Source organism: Podarcis erhardii, assembly GCF_964252035.2.
Source record: "Podarcis erhardii genome assembly, chromosome: 6".
Classification (NCBI taxonomy): domain Eukaryota; kingdom Metazoa; phylum Chordata; class Lepidosauria; order Squamata; family Lacertidae; genus Podarcis; species Podarcis erhardii.
Genome location: NC_138510.1, coordinates 48,322,939 through 48,345,228, shown reverse-complemented (window position 1 = coordinate 48,345,228; position 22,290 = coordinate 48,322,939). Strand labels below are relative to the sequence as shown.

General features: G+C 44.8%; 1 protein-coding gene across 3 annotated transcripts; it reads left to right on the top strand.

Moving 5' to 3' along the window:
* The first annotated feature begins 406 nt into the window (after positions 1 to 406).
* On the top strand, positions 407 to 21,970 carry LOC309344336 (uncharacterized protein). Of its 3 annotated transcripts, XM_081866625.1 has the most exons (16): positions 407 to 1,900; positions 3,379 to 3,487; positions 3,810 to 3,871; positions 5,421 to 5,497; positions 5,891 to 5,987; positions 8,038 to 8,113; positions 8,501 to 8,528; positions 11,115 to 11,255; positions 12,359 to 12,490; positions 13,275 to 13,422; positions 14,858 to 14,907; positions 15,525 to 15,575; positions 17,718 to 17,818; positions 17,927 to 18,031; positions 19,734 to 19,856; positions 20,757 to 21,970. In XM_081866625.1, exons 2-16 carry the CDS (start codon positions 3,462 to 3,464, stop codon positions 20,914 to 20,916), a joined length of 1,377 nt encoding a protein of 458 aa, XP_081722751.1. In that variant the 5' UTR covers positions 407 to 1,900; positions 3,379 to 3,461; the 3' UTR covers positions 20,917 to 21,970. The 3 variants fall into 3 exon arrangements, with proteins under 3 accessions (XP_081722751.1, XP_081722753.1, XP_081722752.1); XM_081866627.1 differs by lacking the exons at positions 407 to 1,900; positions 3,379 to 3,487 and adding an exon at positions 2,057 to 3,334; XM_081866626.1 differs by lacking the exon at positions 407 to 1,900 and having other exon boundaries at positions 3,351 to 3,487.
* Positions 21,971 to 22,290: the final 320 nt, after the last annotated feature.

The following is a 22,290-nucleotide window of genomic DNA, read 5'->3' as shown; positions in this document are numbered from 1 at the left end:
GCTGCTCTAACATACGACTAGAAAGAGCTGAAACCATGACAAGCATGCAGTGTTTACAAGGCAGCAGCCATCCGGCTTATAAACAAGGGGCTTCTCCAGCGAGCAGCAGCAGCAGCAAAAGTGCATTCCAAAGACTGCAAGCTTGGCAAGAGGAAGTTGCTTTGAAGGAGGAGAAGCACTGCAGCCTGGTCTTCCTTAGCGGGCGGTTTTGTTTAGGGGCAGACTGTTCCTGTCTGTCCAGCTTAGGCTCTTGCACTGCATTCATCAACGTAGGAGGAGCACCCTCTTCAAAGGGATTTCCTTCGGTGCTCATGCTCAGACTTTGCGGCTCAGCACTGGACAGTCCTTACATCCCTGTGTCCAGGTAGGTCCGTTGTCCTTATATATTTGCTGCACAGGCGGGGAAACAAGCACAAAGGGGGAAAGGGTCAGAGAGCGCTTGTGGCCATTTCATGGCAGGACTGCACACACTCAATCTGCCAGTGTCCCAGATCCCTTAATTTAACAGTAGAGCATGTGCTTAAGTGAGGTTTGAAATGAGATGTGGGAGAGAAGAAATTTTAAAAAAGCATTACTCTGTCGAAAGGGTATGATGCAGTATTAATGAAAATATCCTTGCCCAGCCTGGTGCCCTCTGGATGTTTTGACCAAAGCTGTCATTCTCCAGACAGTGTGGCTGCTTTCAGACACTAGTAGACCTGGATGCCTGGATGTGACCTAGGAGGCCAGCTGAGTGAGCCCAGACACATCCAGCTGTCTGGATGAAGAGAAATTCCTAAACAAGAAAAACAATGGAGTGGATCAGGGTTGGGGAGAACCTGTGATGCTCCAGATGTTGCTGGAATCCAGTTCCCATCATCCCTGACCATTGCCATGTTGACTGAGGCTGATGGGAGTTGGACTCCAACATCACTGAGTGAGGATGGGGGCAACAGATCTCTCTGTGTTATAGTTGTGGAAATGAGAAGAATGAATTTCCAAGGATAACTTTTGTCTAACTTGGATATCTTGACATATTTTACCCTCTAAACCAGGGCTGGATGTCAAATATATGTTGCCCTGCTCTCATGCTTTGTTTTCCTCCTATTTCTTATGTGCTCTAATGGTTTACATACCTCTCTCATTTTAATTATTGTGTTTATCTTATGTAGTATTGCTTTAAGTTGTACAACACATTGGAGACCATGCAGTCAAATTATTGTAAATAATAAGCCTCTGCTCCCAGGTCTCCTGAAGTCTCAGCATGTGGCCCTTAAGAGTAGATTCCCATGGCCAAATCCAGCCAGTTTTGCAAAAGAAAAAGAAAAAAGCACCTGTTAAGTTTGTGGAGAATAACAATATCAATGCAGCCTGTGTCCATCTGATTTAGAGGTGGGGAGCCGACACATTGAACATGTTTACTAGTATACAGGGAGATACCTGTTTTGAAGCAAACAGTCTGATGGTGGAAATGACAAATATCTGACTTCCTACTTATCCCTTCTCTATTGTCTTATGAGTTTGGAAGCTTTAATGTTTGATGTGGCTAAGGATCCTTAGATGGAAAAGAGCTAAAAGCGTTAAGTCAAGCAATCCCTTCCTGCTTACTGCTTTGGTCCTGGACTCCCGGCTCTGTGCCCTTGGCCTGGATTAGAGTTGCTTTCTGTGGGAAAAGCTTTGGAGTGGGAGCTCCCAATAGCACCTGTGTTTTGCAGGGATGATAAAGAGGCTGTGAGAAGAGATCCATCATAGGCAGGTGCTCTCAGGGGAGAAGAATGTCCCACTGGGCATGGCGGTGAAGGCGCTGGTGCAACAGCAGCGGCTGTGAAACCCCCTCCATCGCTTTCTCCCTCTCTCACCTTCCTGACAGCTGCTGCTTTAAAGCCAACTTGGGATCTCCAAAAGGAAGAAGGGCCCCAAGGTGAGATGAGGCAACAGCTCTCCCTCTTTGCACACATAGAATTGTTGTTAGAACAGTAGTCTCGAAAAGAGTCAAAACTGTTTGTAGTGACCCCGGAGACTGGCTCCAACCAAAAAATATTTCACAAAACGCTGAGGCATGTATATTTCATGAGTGTGTTTATATAGTGGATTAGTTGCAGTGCGTAATTGCTCTTATATGGCTGCTCTGTTGGTGAATGCATGGCTGAGAGAGGCTTTTATGAAACCCTGCTCTGTCTAGGCATTCAGCCCTGCTGGTTTCCATTACATATTAGTAGTACATCTTGGGGGGGGGTGTACGTTTTTGACTGTATATGTCATTGGTACAGCTGTGATTGTACATTCACTTTATTATCTCTACGGTCTGGGGGCAGGGAGAGGATTAAAATGCTATTTGGCTCTATTCCCTTGTATTTTATGAGCTATTAAAATATGCAGTTTTAAGGAAGTGTGAAATGAGAATAACAATGAAGCTGTGAGGGTGGAATCCTCCTTTACGAACCAAGATAAAACTTCCACTTGCAGCCTTGTTGCCTCTCAACTGTGATATGTACTTATTGACCATCTCTATTGGACATTCTATTTTTCATCTTCCAGTCTCTGTCTTTTTTACCTAGGCATTCTTTCACGTGTCTTCTGCGTTTATCTGTAAGGCCAGACTTTTCACAAAACCCTCAGAGCTTATAGGCTGTTGCAATGTTTCTCTCACATTTGCAAACCTCCCAAAGTGTGTGTGTGCAGCAGCTATTATGGTGAGCAGCTTAAAGCAGCCTTCCATGTGATAGCAATTTTGTGTGTAGAAACCCTCAAAGCTTGTCTACACACCAGTGCTGAACTGAATTTGATTTACCTGACAGCTAGTCTTCAGTGTCTGCTACACTGAATACATGTGACCATCAGTGTACAGGTGCTACTAAATCTAATATTTGATCAATTTACATTCCACCACTTGGAAGAGTATAGCAATCATATACACCTGCTTTTCATGGTCACGACTTGTCTTTCTGTGTACTTCCTTGTCTCTTCTAATGTGTTTCCTCACTTCTCCTGTTTACTGCAAAACTACATGTTAATGCACCCAACTAAACTGTTTGTTTTCCACCTGCTTTGCAGTATTTTGTTGTTGTTGGGTGCGTGGGACTTGCACAACTACAGATTTGCTGCCTGTCCATGAGACCAGAAAAGAAAACAATGGCTTTTATTTAGAACAACTCCTGGAGTGAGCGTTCTTCGGATGTACTTGAGACTGAAATATTAAGCCTCCCCAGCAGATGGCCTGCTTTCTCCATCCTGGAACAAATTTCCATACCTCCTGGATTACAGCAGATAGTTACTTAACAGTAGCAGCCTGGAGACTGCAAGGCCCATTTGTCAATGTAGTTGAAATGTGATGAACACAAAACCTTTGCCAGAGGTTTGTGACTCATAGCTTTCCCCCCCCTGAAAATGCCTTTACAGGGAGCTTCTTTGTCCAGTTTACCAGGGAGGGAGAGGTCACAACAAGGACTCTGCAGTCTTGGCTGCCAGCCACCTGGTCCAGGATGGCGAGTGGAGCGGTGCTGCAGAGGTAAAGATGCTGAGTCCATGCCAGCCAGGATCCGTGGAGTAGGGGATGCTCAGAAGGGAGTGGGATGGTTGGGAAGCTGTGCCTGCAGCACATCAAGCCAGATCACACTGCAGAAGGTGACCCAGCACCATGAAACTTTCCCTTTGACACATTACTGGCAATTGCTCCCAGGGTCTCCCTTCTGGAGTGGCAAAACTCATAGGATCTTGAAAGCCTGTGGCGGGGTGGGCAGAGGGAAGAGTTACTTGCCTGCTTGGACTGCACCTTCCTCTCCATGCTGGTGAGGCTCTGTGGTCGTTAATCCAGCCTGTTTATCTTTCAGCAAAGAGCCGCTGATGCAGCATCGGGCAGAGCTGGATGGAAGTAGGCTATCTTTGGATTCAGGTAAGGAAACAGAGAAAGCCTGGGGATGGAAGGAGCAGTGGCGTAGCGTGGGGGGTGCAGGGGGGGCCGGCCGCACTGGGCGCAACATCTGGGGTTAGGGCAAATCCACGGGTTAGGGGGCGCAAATCCACGGGTTAGGGGGCGCAAATTACTTGCCTTGCCCCGGGTGCTGACAACCCACGCTACGCCACTGGGAAGGAGGAATCAATTTCCCTGGGTAGGAGGAGGCTCTCACAATGCCTGATGTGGTTTGTAAGCACTGCTCTAAATCCTGGAAGTTGCCAGGGTCTTCATTGCTGAGCAGCTGATTTAAAGGCTCACAACCCTACAGGATGGTGGGGTTAGCTGCACTTCTAGGAGGCAGCCCTCTGACAGCTGACCTCTTGCACAGGCTACCTGCAAAGAAATGCTTTCTTCTTGCATGGTTTAGTGGCTTGACTTTGAACAGCATCTCTGACGTCAGGTACTGGTTCAGTGCTCCATGAGCACCTCAGGCTCCTATTGACCAGGTGAGAAGACTATGCAAACTCACTCTCACAGAACAGCATCCAGATCTGGGTGCCACAATTTAAGGAGGGTATTGATAAGCTGGAATGTGTGCAGAGAGGGGCAACCAAGATGATCAAGGGTCTGGAAACCAAGCCTTATGAGGAACGGTTGAAGAGCTGGGTATGTTTAGCCTGGAAAAGAGACTGAGATGAGATATGATAGCCATCTTCGAATATCTAAAAGGGCTTTCACATGGAAGATGGAGCAAGCTTGTTTTCTCCTGCTCCAGAACCAATGGCTTCAAGTTACATGAAAAGAGATTCTTACAAAACATATGATAATAAGAGCTGTTTGACTGTGGAACAGACTCCCTTGGAAAGTGGAGGACTGTCCTTCCTTGGAGGCTTTTAAGCAGTGGTTGGATGGCTATCTGTCATGGATGCTTTAGTTGAGGTTCCTGCACTGCAGGGGGTTGGACTAGATGACCCTTGGGGGTAGGCTTCCAACTCAGTAATTCTATGATTCTAGGCCCCAGTTTCTGTTCTCTTTCTCCCATCCCAACTACAATGGAGCCACCACTCCCTGGTCTTAGATTTTGGATCACATGTCTAGTGTGCATTGACATTAAACAGGCATGGTCCGTCCTTCCTTCCTTCCTTCCTTCCTTCCTTCCTTCCTTCCTTCCTGAGACTGTGTACACACTATATTTTTCAACCACATTTGAAGCGCTTTCTTTCCTGAAAAGAATTCTGAGCACTGTAATTTACCCCTCACAGAGTCACAATTCCCAGCAACCCTTAACAAACCACAGTGGCCAGAATTTGAGGAGTGGGGCGGTATTTTGAATGTGCTTTAAAGGTATAGTGTCCTTGGGAGCCGCTAGCTATCTTGTTCCACCCTTGTTGTTCAAGGGACAGGGAGGTGTATGTTGATGCCTCTGATTCTGTTGCTAGCTTCTGGTTTGGAGTTGACTGGGAAATATTCCATGCTGACTTCGCTGACCCAGCACATTAGAAGCTGAGATGAGTACAAGTCTGACCTTTTGCCCTCCATTCTCTAGGAACAATGGCCAGTTCAGAAGGTGAATCAGAAAGGGTGATGGATGAGAGAAGGCATAGCTCTGATAGCACAAACAAGGTGAGCAGCACTATGGGGACCACTTTACTTTTAGTTGACTTATTCTTAACAGGAAGTTCCCAAGAAGTGTCCATCTTAGGTGCTGATCAGCTCCAGAACTGCTTAGTTTCATACATAGCACTGTGGGGGTGGGGTCCCCCTTCTCATAATCCATTTACCAGCTGGAACCTGCCTTGTTCCACCCTAGCAAGTCTTTCCCCTAAAAGGATGTTCCAGCGTGCTCTACATGGAAGGAGACATTTTCTTCTGCCTCTGCTCCTCACTACTGTGTGAGCTTAGCATCACTGGGGTTCCTACCTGTGTCACTCCTTCCCCTTCTAGGAGAGCCTAGTCCATCACCGCAGGGCTGTGTGTCCTCCTCTACACCGGTCTGCTGCTCTTTTCCCTTTGCAGTGTTGTGCTAGGAAACTCCAAGAACAGGCATGCAAGGAGAGCACGAGGGGCAGGGAACCAACGGTGCACTTTGAAGATAGTGGTGAGAGTGATGAAGGTTGGTGAGTGAGACTTTGCCATGGCTTTCCTCATTTGCCCTTCTCCTCTGGGAGGGTCCCCTTCCCTTCTTTTAATGTTATTTATTTACATTTTCTAGACTCTCCCATCCACTTTCTTTTCTGCCATTCACTCTCTTTTGTTTTGCTTCTCCTTCTTTCCAAAATATTTTTTATTTGATTTTACAATTATAAAAATATAATACACATCCATAGTTAAAAGATTCCTCTGAATTTCTGGACTTCCCACCTTCCTCTCCATGGGTTCAGTTGTTAGTTTTTTTTTCTACTGCATCTTTTTCAGTAATCCCTATTTTTTAATAACTCCATTATCTCCATAGTACCCGGTTACATTACAAGTGTTATTGCAAACCTGCTAATGTTTTCATCTATTTACAGTGGTTCCCAAGATAAATTTTCCCCCATTCCTTATTAAAGTTTTGGTCTTCTTGGTTCCTGAGCTTCCAGTCAATTTTGCCATTTCTGCATAATCCAACAATTTAATTTACCATTTTTCTCTCGCAGGGACTTTATCTTCTTTCCTGTTTTGCTTCTCCCTTTTCTTCTCTCTTTCTCTCCTTTTGTTTCTACTTGATTTATTTATTTATTACATTTATGTACCGCTTTTCCTCCAGAGAGCTCAAGGTGGCATACGTAGTTCTCCCCGCCCCCTCCATTTTATCATCACAACAACCCTGTGAGGTAGGTCAGGCTGAGAGACTGTGACTGGACCAAAATCACCCACTGAGCTTCATGGCCAAGTAGGACAAGGGTCTCCCAGGTCCTAGTCTGACACTGTAACCACTATGCCACACTGCCTCTCAGTTCTGTTTCTGTCTCCATCCATAAAAGATCAACACATTCCTTTCTAAGCCCCAAGGAGATTACCTGGAGGAGTGTTTCTTCCGGTGTAGGTCACCAGGAACTCCCCTTGGTGTCTTCCGCACAGGTCTTGTCCTGCCCTTCCTAGCTGCCCTGGTGAAACTGTTCCTCCCTCCCTTGTCTTTCTTCACCCTCAGCTGCTCGCCTTCTTAAACTTCCTTGTTTGGTGTTTCCTGCTGAAAGTGACAGGCTGTAAGCAGCTAGAGCCTACCTTTGTTTTGCGTTGAATCCAGGGTTATGAGACAATGTACACTGTTTTGCAAAAGTTAGCATATTTTGCTTGACTTCCAGGTTCAGGTGGCCCTTTCCATCATTTCCCCTATATTCTTCCCTTATTTTTTGTTTAAAACTGAGCAATAATAATCTGTATTTTGGAACTGCATCATTTTAAAAAAAGTGTACTTGCTGCTCTCCCTCCTAATTTCCTTGTCACAAAAATCCTGTATGGTAGGCTAGACTATGAGAGGTAATGATTGGCGCAAGTTAGCCCAGGGAACTCCATAGCTAAGCAGGGATTTGAACCCTGGTCTCCCGGGTCCTAGTTCCCCACTGTTTTATTTCCTGCTTTATTTTAGCTATGTCATTCTGTTTGCTTGTTTCATGGCTGAAGAGCAACAGATGGATGGTTTGCCTCTATCCTGAGTGGGAAAAATCTACATTGCAACTGGTCTTGATCTAGGCTAGAAAGATCTTGACTATAAAGGCCTGGCAGTAGCTGGTATCTTGTAAATCTAGTGTGTGGGTGACCTGTAAATCAAGTGCTTTTGACCAACCTCCAACTCAGGGGTCAGAAAACATTTTCAGTAGGGGGCCGGTCCACTGTCCCTCAGACCTTGTGGGGGGCCGGACTATATTTTGGAAAAATAATAATGAATGAATTGCTATGGCCCACAAAACACCCAGAGATGCATTTTAAATAAAAGGACACATTCTACTCATGGAAAAACGTGCTGATTCCTGGACCATCCACGGGCCGGATTAAGAAGGCGATTGGGTCGGATCCGGCCCCCAGGCCTTAGTTTGCCTACCCATGCTCCAATTATTAGCTTGCCATAGCTTGGTGTTTTCTACTCAGATACAGAATGATGTCATGGAGCTCCCATAGTGCCTTGACTTTCCTTGTCTGGCTCTGGTTTGGCTCTGTTTCAAGGCTGGTCTTTCTTTACCTAGACCCAGATCCCTCTGAAGATGCGCTGACTACCTCCGCGATGGAACTTTCTGTGCTGCAAAGGCTGGGCCTGCATAGGTAGGAATCTTCCACGTATCTGTTTCTTGTGAGCAGGGAGGGCTGTATGAAGCATGGCACCTATTCCAAGAAGGTGGCACGAAAATGATCTTGCAGTCAGACGGAAGCAAACTGCTGCATTTGGGATCATGTCGACCCACGTAGACAGTCTCGCAGGACATTGTGAAGCCATGGGGAATCTTACCATATTATTTCCCGACCGGTTCCCTTGTATACCTTGGCCTAATATTGGTGCTGCAACCCCTTTGCCCTTCTTCTTGTACAGAGGTACCGGTATTCCCATCTAGATCTCTTTGCTCAGAGTTTTTGCAGATAAGAGGATCAAGAATGCAACATGTTGTGGATGTCATGAAATCTCTTATGGCTCTGCTTTCTCTTCCTTCGCAGGGTAGCTTTGACAGAGCAGGATGTGGAGGTGAGTTGAGTGCTGTTGTCTCCACTTGGCTTCGATGTCTAGTATCACTTTTGTGTGCCACTTTGAATGAAACATTCTGAGGCTTAGCGAGACCATCGTCAGAACAGCAAATGATCATAGCAACCAGCTTCAGTCTCGCAGTTAATTTGGGGGCCTTGCTTTCCAGCTGGTAGTTAGGCAGTGGCCCTGGTCCCTGTGATGCTCTGACTATTCAGTCAATCAGGTTGTTATTGTTCGTAGCCCGTGGCCATAACAATATTAAATCACAAAACAAACAAACAAGACAATCCGAGCATGAGATAAAACATCCATGAACTGCAAATTGTCAAAACTTAAAGTTTACCCAAATAATTTAGCTTTCAAAATTCCCTTGGCAATTTACACTGTTTTAAATAGCTAAACTATACACAACAAATTTGTCTACGTTGGTCAACAGCTTTCTAATTTTGAAATCATTTCATTTACCTTCTTAACAATTCTGGAATGAACAGAGAAATCTGTCGGAACCAAGTTGATGGACTATGCCAAAATGGGAAAAATGGGAAGCTCAGAAATCAAGAAGACAAGAACTTTAAAAAAGAATGGGGAAAGTTCATAATTTATTTACGAGACCATTGTTAGCAGGTTAAAACATTAGGAGGATTTTAAACACCCTTGTAAAGTAATGGAAAGTATGGATAATTTGGAAGGATAAAAATTTGGATAAGTGTTGACATGCAGTTGTAAATATTACCATCAGGACCCATGGAAGAGATGGGGAGAAATCAGGAGATTCAGAATAATTTTGATAGTTAGATCTTGAATTGTTTTTTGTTGTATGTTTACATTTTTAAGAAATCAAACTAATATATATATAATAAAACCACAACAATAACAAATCTGCTGGTAGGTGAGGGTGTGTGTGCAGTTCCACCCATCCTTGGGTGAGAGTCTTGGTGGAGCACAGCAAGCTGCTTGAGAGCCAGATTGCTTGGAGGAACAGTCCATCTGCGTGACTGATGGGTGGGGTGGCTGTTTGTATTGTTATTTACATTGTTCTGTCCATGAATGGCTTCATTGTCTTCTTGGTTTTTCCTCTTCATTTTTGTTGAGTGGAAGGAGTGACTGGTGTTAGCGGTTGGTGACTGAATGGGTGACATTAGAGTGATTGGGTGGATGATGTGTTTGTGTGTATTGGTGGGAGCAAAATGGGACAAGTGATACTGAATGAGTAATAGGTATTTGTGATTTGTGCAGAGGTCAGGTAGAATTTGAGTCTCACATGTAGTATTTTGCAAGTCAGGGTGTGCCTTGGTGAGAGGCAAGCTGGAGACGGAAGGGATCCCTGACTCTAAAGATGTTTTTAAATGTCATTAGTTTTAGTGATTTTATTGTTTTATTGCATTGCAGTTTTGCCGTTTCATTGTTTGTTGTATATGTCATATTTATTGTTTTGTAAATCACTTAGAGACTGATTTCAGTATTAAGTGGTATACAAATATTATATAATGCACAATGTTTCCAGTATGGCTGATGCTCTGACTAACCACCTGCTGCCCTTGGTGGGGAACATCCCGCACTCATCTAAAGTTGTCCATAGAGCAAGTGTTAAGCTCATTGCACACAGTTGGTAAATCTCTACATTCATAACTGCTGATCATTCCCAATCCATTTGCAGCACGTTCCAAGGGCCTTGCTAGAAAGTATAGCATGGGAAAATGCACTGTTCCCAATATGTAGTCAAGTCACATTTTCCCAATAGTTAAATCACAAATTATTATTGCTGGGAGGGTGCTATACTTTCTTCAGCTATCAGGGCGTGTCTTGAACAATTAGGACTTTGAGATGTGCCTGGAAGATGGATTCGCAAGACTCCACAGGCACCTGCTTGATGGTCATGATGACGCCAATAACAATGGGCCTCCCAAAGTCTTACTATCTCCACCCAGTGCCCAGCCTGAATGTGTAGACATTAGACTAGAAACAGCCAAAGTTGACTGACCAGTCTTCAGGCACAGCCTTGAAGTGCTTCTTATCAGTTTAACTCACACACAGAGATGTATACACAACTGGCAACCTGATTTGCCCTTCTCCCCCCCCCCCCCGACTGGCTGTTGAGGTGAAACTGAGCCAGTGTGGTGTAGTGGTTAAGAGCGGTAGTCTCGTAATCTGGTGAACCAGGTTCGCGTCTCTGCTTCTCCACAGTCACCCTTCTCTGAAGTCTCTCAGCCCCACTCACCTCACAGAGTGTTTGTTGTGGGGGAGGAAGGGAAAGGAGAATGTTAGCCGCTTTGAGACTCCTTCGGGTAGTGATAAACTGGGATATCAAATCCAAACTCTTCTTCTCTTCAAGAGCGTGAAAACTTCAGGAATACATTTGCATAAAATTATTAAAATATTTAAGCAAAATATAGATGCTTGCTTCTAGAACTGGCCTTCCTTTTCTCACAAGCCAGGCCATAAACATTTCCCCTAAAATGCTTTTATTTTTGCAATGGTGCTGGTGAGTTTGCTTTCCTTTTTTTTCTTTTTAAACCTATGCTTGCATTTGAATGCCGGTTCCTGAGAGTCGTTTGCTGTGTTTTGACCTGCCCCCTTTCTTGGCAGGCAGCTTTTGCACACTTGGCTCTTGCCTTCCGCTGTGACGTGTTCACGCTGAGGCGGCGAGTGCAGGTGGAAGAGCGAGCGAGGAACACAGCTGAGGAGAATATTCAGCATGAGCTTGGGGAATGCCGGGCGATGCTGCAGGTCAGTGAAGCCATGTCCCAAGAACCCTTGGCCATTTGGACCATTCGTTTGCTGCATTCCTCTTAAAGCATTGTGACTAAATTTGGTATGAAGGTTCCTGAGATTTTGGTGTTTTGATGCAGTTGGGTGCCATTTTGAATCAAGATGGTGGGCTGAACCTTTCAAAGCCGCACTGATTATTTTGGTTTCTTAGAATTCTCAAGCAGTGCCAGGTATGAGGCTGCTGGTCTGTTGCAAGGTACAAACAGGATCACTGTTTGCTATAAGCACTTTAGGGGATGTGGTGCTTTTTGTTGCTTGTGTCGTGCTGTCTTGCATCTATATAGTACACAGGACATAGTCCAGTGAGTGGTGCTGTCTTCTCCCCTTTACTGATTCTCATGGTTACCATATACCTCTTTTCTCAACATTTTTAAGTGGGTGTCCCTCACCATCATTTTTGTACCCCATTTAGTGTGTCATTTTAAAATTATGTTGCTTGCACTATTCCACCATGGTGCAATTGCAGAAATCTGAAAACTGCAGTTATTTCCGAATATGGTTGGGTGACAGCTGTTGGTAAGCAGCACTTAGTTTCTATTTAAATAAATGAGACTTAAATAAATTAACTTGATCCCATGGATTTTTTATTGTGCCTAATTTCAACTATCTTCATTTTGATCTAGCTGTTCACAGAATATCATAGATATTCACAGAATATGCGGTCCTGTTGGAGGAAAAGTGGGAGGTGATTTTGACGGATTCCCCCTGAAGACCTCATGGCTACCTCTCCACACTATTTCAGAGGTCCCACAATCCTCCAGAGCCACTTTTTCCTCCGGAGGAGGGCAAAAACAGAGAGGAGGAATCAGCAAAAACCACCTCCCTCTGCTTCCTTCAGCTGGAGTACCCTGTAAACAGAGGTCTGCTCATGGGAACTGTGGATCCATGCAATTGTCTAAACCAAACCTGATTAAACTGCTGGTGAATATGTCTAATGTGTAAGTAATGATCCATTGCTTGGGATTGCCTTTTTATCAAGGTCTGGTGAAGAACCTCAGTTAGGAGTTAGGCTGATAGTCCAGTTAATCCAATATTTTCCATCTTGTGTTTTATCTCTCCAGAAGCTGGATCAGGCCTGCCTGGACCCCAGGCACAAGGAATTGGTAGAACATTTGCAAAGCACTCTTGCTGTCCTAGAAGGAGCAATTGAACGGGCAACGGGCGCAGCTGAGAAATTAGGAGCTGTCCATCAGGTCAATTACCAGGCTAGGTGGTGAACATAAGGCAAATGACTGTGGGCTCTTCTACAAGTGTGTCTTTTTGCCAGTGTAGAACTTAAATTCACACTATCGGTTGTTTTAAAGATTTGCCATAGGCATGAGGAATCCCATTTAGCCCTAGAGTCAATTTCCCTTCTAGCCAACCTTCTTGGGGGCCACATGCCACAGCAAAAGTGGGCAGAACAATTGCTATAAATTTTACCTTTGTACAGCAGGCTAATTTTTGCAAACACTTGCACCCCCCCCACACAACCCTTCATCCAGACAAGTAAGAGGTGTTTGCAGAGTCCAAGGACACATTCCAGCCAGGCAAAAACACCCAAGGAGAGTGGGAAGCAGGGCTCATGAGGGATGTGACTAAGGAGGGAGTCTGGCCTGTGGAGAATTCTGAGGGCCAGATTGCGTTTGGCTTCTGGGCCTGAGCTCCACCAACTTACTGTATCGAGATCTTGAAGCTCTTTTATTAAAAGGACTCTTGTTGTTTTCTTTCGAGAGCTGATACAGCACAATGGCAAAGAGAATGTGCTCTGGAGGACCAGGAATTCCTCAGTTTAATCTGCTATTAACTCTATAGGTTATTAAATCTATAGGCAATCCACCACCTCTCACCTCCATGGCCAATCTGCCATACAGAAATAAGTAAACCCGCAGCAATATCTCCAGGCCCCTTCCCAAGAGGACTGTGCTGGCTTTTGGTCTCTGAGCTACCTTGCCCCACTGCTTTGCTTTAAACCACCCCTTGCACTCTCTCCCACAGGAGGCCCGCATGAGCCGGGCTGCAGAGGTGATGGTGCAGCACGTCGAGAACCTGAAAAGGCACCACCTGAGAGAGCACACGGAGCTGGAGGAGATGAAGAGGCTCATTCAGCAGAACTCGCGTAACCGGCAGCTGGCAGAAAACAGGGGTGAGGTGGGGCCCGCTTTTGTGCAAAGAGTGGCTGTGCGGTGCCTTGAGATGAAAACATAATGTGAACAAATGCTGATGTGTGGACAGAAGGGGCATTAGCGGGAATAAGAAGACACCAGGCGCTGGAGTCAGTTCTCAGGAGCAAGTTGCATGGGGCTTTTTTGGGTGTTGAAATGGATTATAGATAACAGCACACTGGTGAAAAGCCAACACTTGCAGTGCATCAGTTCAGTTGAACTGCAAGTACATGAGAGGTGATTCTAGATAAACAAAGCCAGCTCTTTGCTACTGCTGCCACTCTCCTCATAACCCCAACAGAGTCCTTCCCTGGCAACTTGCAGCACATGTACCAGTGAAGCCCTTGAAGCTTTGTTCAGCTGCCAGCAGAAGAAGCTGCCTTATACTGAATCAAACCATTGGTCCATCCAGCTCAGTATTCTCTACACCCCAGGGTTTCAGGTCAAGGTTTCTTCCAGCCCGCCCTGCAGATGCCAGGGATTGCGCCTCAGACCGTCTGCATGCAGGTGCTCCTATCCTATAGGGAAAATATGGGTGGAAAGACTTCATACTTGACTGATATACTTTATTTTTTTTGACTAAGACCCTCTCCCCAAAAGATCTACCAACCAGTACTTGGAGCAAAGGCCATATACAGTGGTACCTCTGGTTGTGAACGGGATCCGTTCCAGAGGCTCGTTCGCAACATGAAAAGAATGCAACCCGCAGTGGCGTGTCTGTGCATGTGCGGGTTGTGATTTGCCGCTTCTGCGCATGTACGTGATGTCATTTTGCACTTCTGCACATGCGCGAGCGGCAAAACCCGGAAGTAACCCTTTCCAGTACTTCCAGGTTGCCATGGGACATAACCTAAAAGAATGTAACATGAAGCGGACATAACATGAGGTATGACTGTAGTTAGAATTAAAGAACAGGGTGCCTTTGTGTACATTATGAGCCTAGGAATTTGTTTTCAGTACCTCACAGTCCTGTCAAACAAAGTACTTTCCTAGCTGCCCTTTCTGTACTTCAGCAGTCTAATTTACGATGGGCTTTTTGTTGTTGTTGTTCCAAATATTTTCCATTATGTTATGAAATCATAAATTATCCATATTATCCACAAATTGTCCAAGTTATTGCAGATTATCTGCAAGTTGCTACTAAATTCCAATCTACCTTCTGCTCAGGTGTGCTCTAGAGCATAAAGCAGTTCAAGGCAGATGCAGTGATTGCCTTTATGAACATGGGAGGCCTTCCCATAGTCAGGCCATTGGTTCATTGACCTCAATGTTGTCTACACTGACCAGCAGCATCTCTCCAGGGTTTCAAACTGGAGATTTCCCCAGCCCTACCTGGAGATCCCAAGGGCGGAACCTGGGACAAAGGGTGTGCCGTACCACTGAGCTACAGCCCTTCCCCTGTTTTTGTCTCCCTAGACGATAGTGAGCAGAGACTGAAGCATCCTCCATTGCGAATGTTCCAGCAGGTAAAGTGACAGGGTGGAGGTGGGGGGGACTGTGTGCATCTCCTCCTATGTTTTATGGAGCACAGGACCTGTGCTGCTGCTGCTTTCCCTGAGATCATGCCAGAAGGCAAATGGGTCATTTTGGCCCTTCAAGTATTGTTCAGTTTCATGAATAGCCCCTTTTACAAATGAGCTCTTGAGCAGAGGTCTACCTGCCCTAACCATACTAGATAGATTTTTTGGGGGGTGGGTGGGGGGTGTATATGCTAAAGGGACATCCAGTGGATGGGGGAGAAATCCATTCAAAACCAAAAGGCTTTCAGTACAGGTGACCCAATATGTTAGTTATTTTAATGATACTACATGTTAATAACATAAAATGTAACAGAATCAAATGTTTTTAAATGCCTGCTGCTTGTTTCAGTTTCCTTGCACTCATTGACTTAATGCAGCAAAATTGGCTTTCTTGTTCCTGAGCAACTGGGTATAATATTACCTGCAGACTTTCCCGTATATTCCATAACCCAACATACCACAAGTCTCTTTAATGAAAGCTGAACATTCAGGGAATATGCATTCTTTGCAAGCCTCCCTGTAACTACTGCTCTGCTAACTAGGGTTGTTCTTCTATGTCCCAGGGATCAGCTCGTCGTAGAGTCAGCATTGCAGTGATTCCCAGACAGCTGATGGTAAGGAAGGTCTCCCTCTATGATGAGCTTTTTGCAATGAAGGATATGCCTGATCTTCATTGCTTGCTGGTTTGCAATGCACCAAAACACAGTGACGTCCCACATTCCAACTGAACTGCCCGTTATGCATTGCACACATGTGTCTAATTCCACCTGGGCACATTCTGGAGTTCCTCCATGAGTTTATTCAAATCTAAGTTGAGATCATTTTTGTATTGCCTGAAGCTGGAAAAGCAAGCTTTTACTAAGCCATGTTTATTAAAGCTTACCAGTATTGAAGGCTGTGTAATTCCTAAGTGCCATTGCAATGCATGATGGGAAAAGAATCTGTTCATTCCCAGTCTGTTCCAATTCCCAGCATGCACCTTTAGGCCTGAAAGTGATCTGAAAACTTGTTGGTAGTGATGATCTGGTAAATATGTTCTTATTATCAATTTGTTGTTTTACATTGGTATGCGTCAATCCCATTCATTTTGTGGACATTGTTTCCACAGCACCACATTCAAGACCAGCCTTGGGTTGCTCCAAGACGGGCAAGTTTATTGAACATGTGTCCTGATTTGCTTGCACAATATCTGCAAGAAAGTTATATGGCGCGGCCATCAAGTGGTAGTTATCCCACAGTTCCAGTGCTTTTCCCTGTCACTTTTCTTACTGCAAAGTTTTTGTTTTAGCACAAGAGCTCTGTATTGCAATGTGCCCACTTTCACGGGGGTGAGTTATGAAGGTGTTTTTTATTCCATGAAAGACATATGCTGGCATCCACTTGAATGGGTGAGAGGTCAGTGCAAAAGTCCTGACAGTCTGGAAGCGAACTTAGTTATAAGGATTCCAAGTTCTGTTCCAGATGCAATATATGCTATTCTAACAAGCCTGGGGCAACAGGACACGGTGCAGGAGTGGTGCCTTCTCTCCTGTTGCTGCAAGTTTGCCTATTCTCCTTATCCACTGGCTGTGAAGCTGAACTGGAAGGCCTTCTTTACATTAGCTTCTTCAGGATTAAGCAAAACTGCTATACACAAAGGAACTAGCGTCAACAAAAGGGACTGGCTGGCAAAAATGAGAGAGAAGTAACTGCACATCATGCTTTTGTCTGCTTTCAGTGTCCATGTGAGTCCATGTGACTCACTTTTATCTGACTCTTTGCTTCATGCGGCTTTTTGTTTTCATTAAAGTTAACAATCACTGGCAAAAGTGCTTTGTACCAGCCTCTGAGGCTTCTAGTGAGCTACAAATTCCTAGCAGCACTGTTAACCACAGGGAATCAGCAGCCATGAGTCATCCCCACACCCTCCTCCTCAGATCCTGGGATTCAGAATGCCACATTTGGAATTCCCTTTAGTTACTCAAGTTTTCAGGCTTGAGGGCTAGGAGACTCCCAACTGCCAGTATTTTGTGGGAGGGATTTTGAGTGCAAACTGGGAAATTATAGTTTCCACAATTAAAGTGGATCAAAGTGCTCTCACTCTAGTGTGGTAAATCCAGTTATAATTTTGCAGTTAGGAACGTGATGAGGAAATTAACTGAAAAGTGTGGAGTGAATAAATAATTAACAGGAAGATGTGTAAACACCCTGCAAGAAAATCAGGATGGATGCTCATTGTTTTATAACCACCCGGCAAACAAATCAGAACAAATGCTCAATAAATATTGGATATAATTTAATCCCCGTGTAAGCTTTGTACCAAGAGACCAGTGTTCAAATCCCTGCTGAACTTAACAGGTGAACTTGGGCCAGTCACAACCTCTCTGTCTAACCTACCTCACAGGGTTGTTGTGCGGGTAAAATTGGGGTGTGTAAGAACCATGTACGCCACCAGGAGCTCCTTGCAGGAATGGTGGGATGTAAGGAAATAAAAATTCCAAAAAATAAAATAAATACGTTAAGCTCTTGGTTAAGCTCTGGAAAAGCTCTTGGTACTACCAAATCAAAGCTGTAGTTCTCAGAATAGTGCAGTTACAAACGGCTCACGCTCCATTATTCTGTTGATCCAGTTGTTTATGCTTGTTCTGTTTGAATTTTGTTACTTTCCTCCAAAGAGCACCCCCCCTCTAGTCCCCAGAAGAGATGATGCAAGTGGCTCAAGGCTTCCCAGCCTCTCTTCGTCTTTTGATCACAATCTTCCTTGATTCTTATTGCAGCACTTTCACAGCCCTGAAAATGAGCAGAGCTCTGAGGGGGAAGCAATTAAGTCAACGGCAGTGGAGGAGGAGGAGGAGGAGGAGGAGGAGAACCCAGACAGGTAGGGATGGGTTGGTGCAAGAGGCAAAGCTTGATTCAAGTGTGCGGAATAGTCTTGCTTGGTCCTTGGCATGTCCAGTGTGGTAATCTTATAATTTCCTTCCCACAGACAACCCCACAGTCTCCAGGAAGACTCTGCTGACAATTACTTTCTCCTGCATGCAGCATCTCCCAGCTTCTCCCAGCAGAGCATGGCAGGGATAACCAGAATCGAGTATGATGTATTATTATTATTTATTAATTTTGTGTAACACTTTTCATCTGAAGATCACAATATAAAAATGCAAAATGTGAACACAAAATATGTAGTTACAGATAGGTAGCCGTGTTGGTCTGCCATAGTCAAAACAAAACAAATTCCTTCCAGTAGCACCTTAAAGACCAACTAAGTCAGTTCTTGGTATGAGCTTTCGTGTGCATGCACACTTCTTCAGATACACTGAAACAGAAGTCACCGGACCTTTCTATATAGTGAGAAGGTGGGGAGGGGTATTACTCAGAAGGGTGGTGGGAATGGGTGATTGGCAGATAGCTGTGATGAGCCTGTTGACGACTCTTAACGACTGCAATAGGTCTTACAGGAAAAAGCAAGGGGTGAAAAGGTGAAAAATGGCTTTGTCATGTATAATGAGATAAGAATCCAAGGTCTTTGTTCAGACCAGGTTTCTCCATGGTTTTAAGTTTGGTGATAAGTTGTAATTCAGCAGCTTCTCTTTCCAGTCTATTTCTGAAATTCCTTTGTAGTACAAAATATGTAATAAAACAAGTATAGTGGACGCTTGGGTTGCGAACGTGATCCATGCGGGATGCATGTTTGCAACCCACAGCGTTCGCAACCTGCAGTGGCGACTGCGCATGTGCGGGTTGCGATTTGGCGCTTCTGCACATGCACAAAGTGCAATTTAGCTCTTCTGCGCATGCGAGACCCCCAAAACCTGGAAGTAGCCCGTACTGGTAGTTCTGGGTTTCGGCGGGTCCGTAACCCGAAAAAATGCAACCTGAAGCGTCTATAACCCAAGGTATGACTGTACAAAACAAAACCAATAACCCCCACTCCAACAAACACATTTAAAAGGCAATAGGATGCCTGGTTGTAGACAGATGTTTTCACCTAGTGCCTAAAGATATGTAATGAAGGCACTAGGCAAGCCTCTCTGGGGAGCGCATTCTACAAACAGGGAGCCACTGCAGAAAAGGCCCATTCTTGTGTTGCTGCCCTCTGGGCTTCTCGTGGAGGAGGCGCATGAAAAAGGGCCTCACATGTTGTAGACAGAAGCCACTACACAGAAGGGAAAGCAGTGTGATCTCTGCCTCCTGGAGGGAGAATCTGGCCTCTTTAAATGAGAGCAGACATCTGAGTGATGAAGACATCAAACTATGAACTGAGACCCAGGGTTTGTTTCCCAGATAATATGTTTTGGCTATTCACTGTGCAGCAGGCATTTTGCTGCAAGTGGATTGCTGGTTTCTGCAGCAGACAGGCCCATGTTTTAAAATACACACACCTGGGAGCTCCCAGCACATGTACACAGGTGCTGTGAGGCTGCCACTTGTCAGTCACACTCCACTTTATTTGATGAGAGAAACACCGGTATGCCTGGGTATTGCCATGTAAAGTGAAGCTGTTCTTTGTGCCAGGGGACATGCCAATTAGTCTATCTCTGTCTCAGGGCCCGTCTCCAAAATGGCTCTCGGTCTTCTTTAATCACCTCCTTGGGAGGACAAATATATTTTAGGCTGAGTCAATCTGCTGTTGCAAAGATGGGAGCCCAAAGAAGCTCCTTGAGTGATAGATAGACTCCATTTCTCTGAAGTTTCATCCAGCATTACTAGAAATGTACTCCATTGCTAGCTGAGCTGTGAGCCTCTTTTTCTGGGGTTAGTTGACCACTGCAGGATGCACACTGTCTTCTCAGGAGGGAGTCAGAACTTCGGTGCAGAAGCAACATCAGTAAGACTGTAGAGGAAGAACTCAAAGAGGAATCAGGCATTGAGGAACTAGATGAAGAATGTGAGGAACTGAGGGGAGAGACGCTTCTGTAAGTGAACAATGCTTTCTATGCCATAGGATTGTTCTAGCCCTTCTCCACATGGGAAGTTTTCTTTGCAGTCTGAACAGAACTTTCTGTAATCCACAGTTTTGGTTGCCATATCTCAAAAAAGAAAAAGGATATTGTAGAGCTAGGAAATGTGTTCTATTGAATTTGGGGTGTTCTGCTGAAACAGATTGGCCAGAGATTTGGAGCGAGACAAAGGGACATACTCTTCCTCACATCACAAAATTAGTTTATGGAATTTGTTGCCACTGGATGTGGTCATGGCCCCTCTCTTAGGTGGGTTTAAAAGGGGGGGGTGAGACAAATTCATGGGGGTGAGAAAGTCTATTAGTGGCTACTAGTCATGAGGAGAAGATTCAGAAGCAGCATTGCCACCAAATGCCAGCTGCTGGGAGTAATCTCAGGAATGGGCTTCTGTCTTCATGTGCTGCTTGTGGACTTCACTGAGGTATTTGGGTTGGCTACTGTGGGGGAAACAGGATTCTAGTTTGGGTGGATCTAGCAGGCCTGTTCTGCTGTATTTTCATTTCTGGGAATTCAGCATTCTGTGAGGGACTATTTTTGTAAAAGAAATGTAAAATGTTTAGCCTTTATGACCATGGAATTGATAAACGACATGAAATAATACAAAAATGTGTGTAAATGTGCACATTCAGTATAGATTGCAGAATTCAGCTGTTTCAGGAGGGATGTATAAATTTGTGTTTATACATTTTACATAATTTAGTGTTTCCTTAGTGTTGTTAAAAGTACTCTCATTCTTATGAAGGCTACAAATAATGGAAGCCGGAGCTTACTGGGCCTAGCTTATGGCAGGGCATCAGACTGATAGTTGACTGACTGCACCAGGTGATTATTTTCTCTCTTTTTTTTTCCTGGCAGGTGCAAAGGATCTAAAATGGAGCTTTGCAGAGCCTGGTTCTCCATGCCCACCTACTATTGGGTTTTGTTGTGGCTGTTTTTTCTGGGGGTTGCTTGCCTCATTCTGATCAGGATCCTGGAGCTGCAGAAACAATACCCATTTACAACCTCTGACTCTTAAAGTCACATAAGGAGCAGAATAACCATGCCAGGACTTTGCACCATCAAAATCCTGGACAGTTTACTTCTGAAAAATAAAAATAGAAAGGAGGCCCTGTTTCATGTGTGACCAGTGAACACTGCCTGGGATGTGGTTCTAACAGGCTGGCTGGTGCGAAAAGAGCTGGAGAGGTCTGCAGGAGGGACTTCATCTGAATCCAAGAGGTGGTTTTAGCTGCTACTACTCCATTGGTGTCCTCAGCATAAGCCCAACAAGCCTAACAGTTGTCTAATAGAGATAATGTTTGCAACTCTTCAGAGAACTCCAGCTAAGACATTTCTTCTATCTTTGGAGGTTAAATATCCTTCAGAGTCCCTGTGAAGTGGCAGGTATATTAGAACATTAGGTTTGTATAGTGTTGTTCACACTGAGGTTCACCAGAGAGTAGTTTGGGACTATAGGGCTCAGACCACCTTTGTATCTTGCTACTTCATTTTAGCACTGCTCAGTTGAAATTGAATCTCATATTTACAGCCTGGCATGTGAGTAACCCTAAGCCAAGCCATAGCTAAATATGAATGAGAAGTTGTGCAGGTGCACCATTAGAAAATTGCTTCACTCAGGGCTGCTGACAGCGGGGTATTGGGGGTATGCATGTACCAGCAGGAACCACAGATTTTTAATTTTCACTTTTTAAAAAACATGACTTTGGCCCTCAACAGACAGCACCATTGCTCAGGAGGCTTGTTCGCTTAATCACTGTTGCTAAGTGACCGGAGGAAAGAAGGTTGACCACCCCCACCAGGAAAAACAAGCTCCTTGTTGCTGCTACCGCTGGCATGAAACACTACTCCAAACCATGGCTTCTCTGTCAGTTGTGCAGCAGCAGGAGGAGGAAGCAGCAAAGCGCACTCGCATGCTTGCTTGTTCACTTAGCTCATGGTTAGGCTTACCATTATATGCAAACAAGGCACGTCAGCAGTTTTCCTGCCCTTTGTTTAAAAGGTTGCCCTCAGGTTTTGTTTGCATTGCAGCAGCAGTATGGTAGAAGCACATCATTGCAAACATTGCTCTGCGAGGCTACAAAACGTTTTTAAATTATTATTATTATTATTATTATTATTATTAAAGAATCCGTAGTGAACTTGGATCATTTTAGCCTCCAGATCACCTTACCGGGGGATCCTCCTTAGATGAGGTGTATTACTTCAAAGTGTGATAAAACGGCCCTGTTGTGTTTGGGGAGCCCTCCTGCTCCTTCTGCTGTGAGTGGGGCTCTGAACTTCTGCTCCTGAATGTACCCAGACGTGAACACGGAAAAGGATTTGTTGTACAGTGACAGCTGTTGCACGGTCGTAGTGCATACAGATGGGTTGATGTGTGGCGCAGCATTTC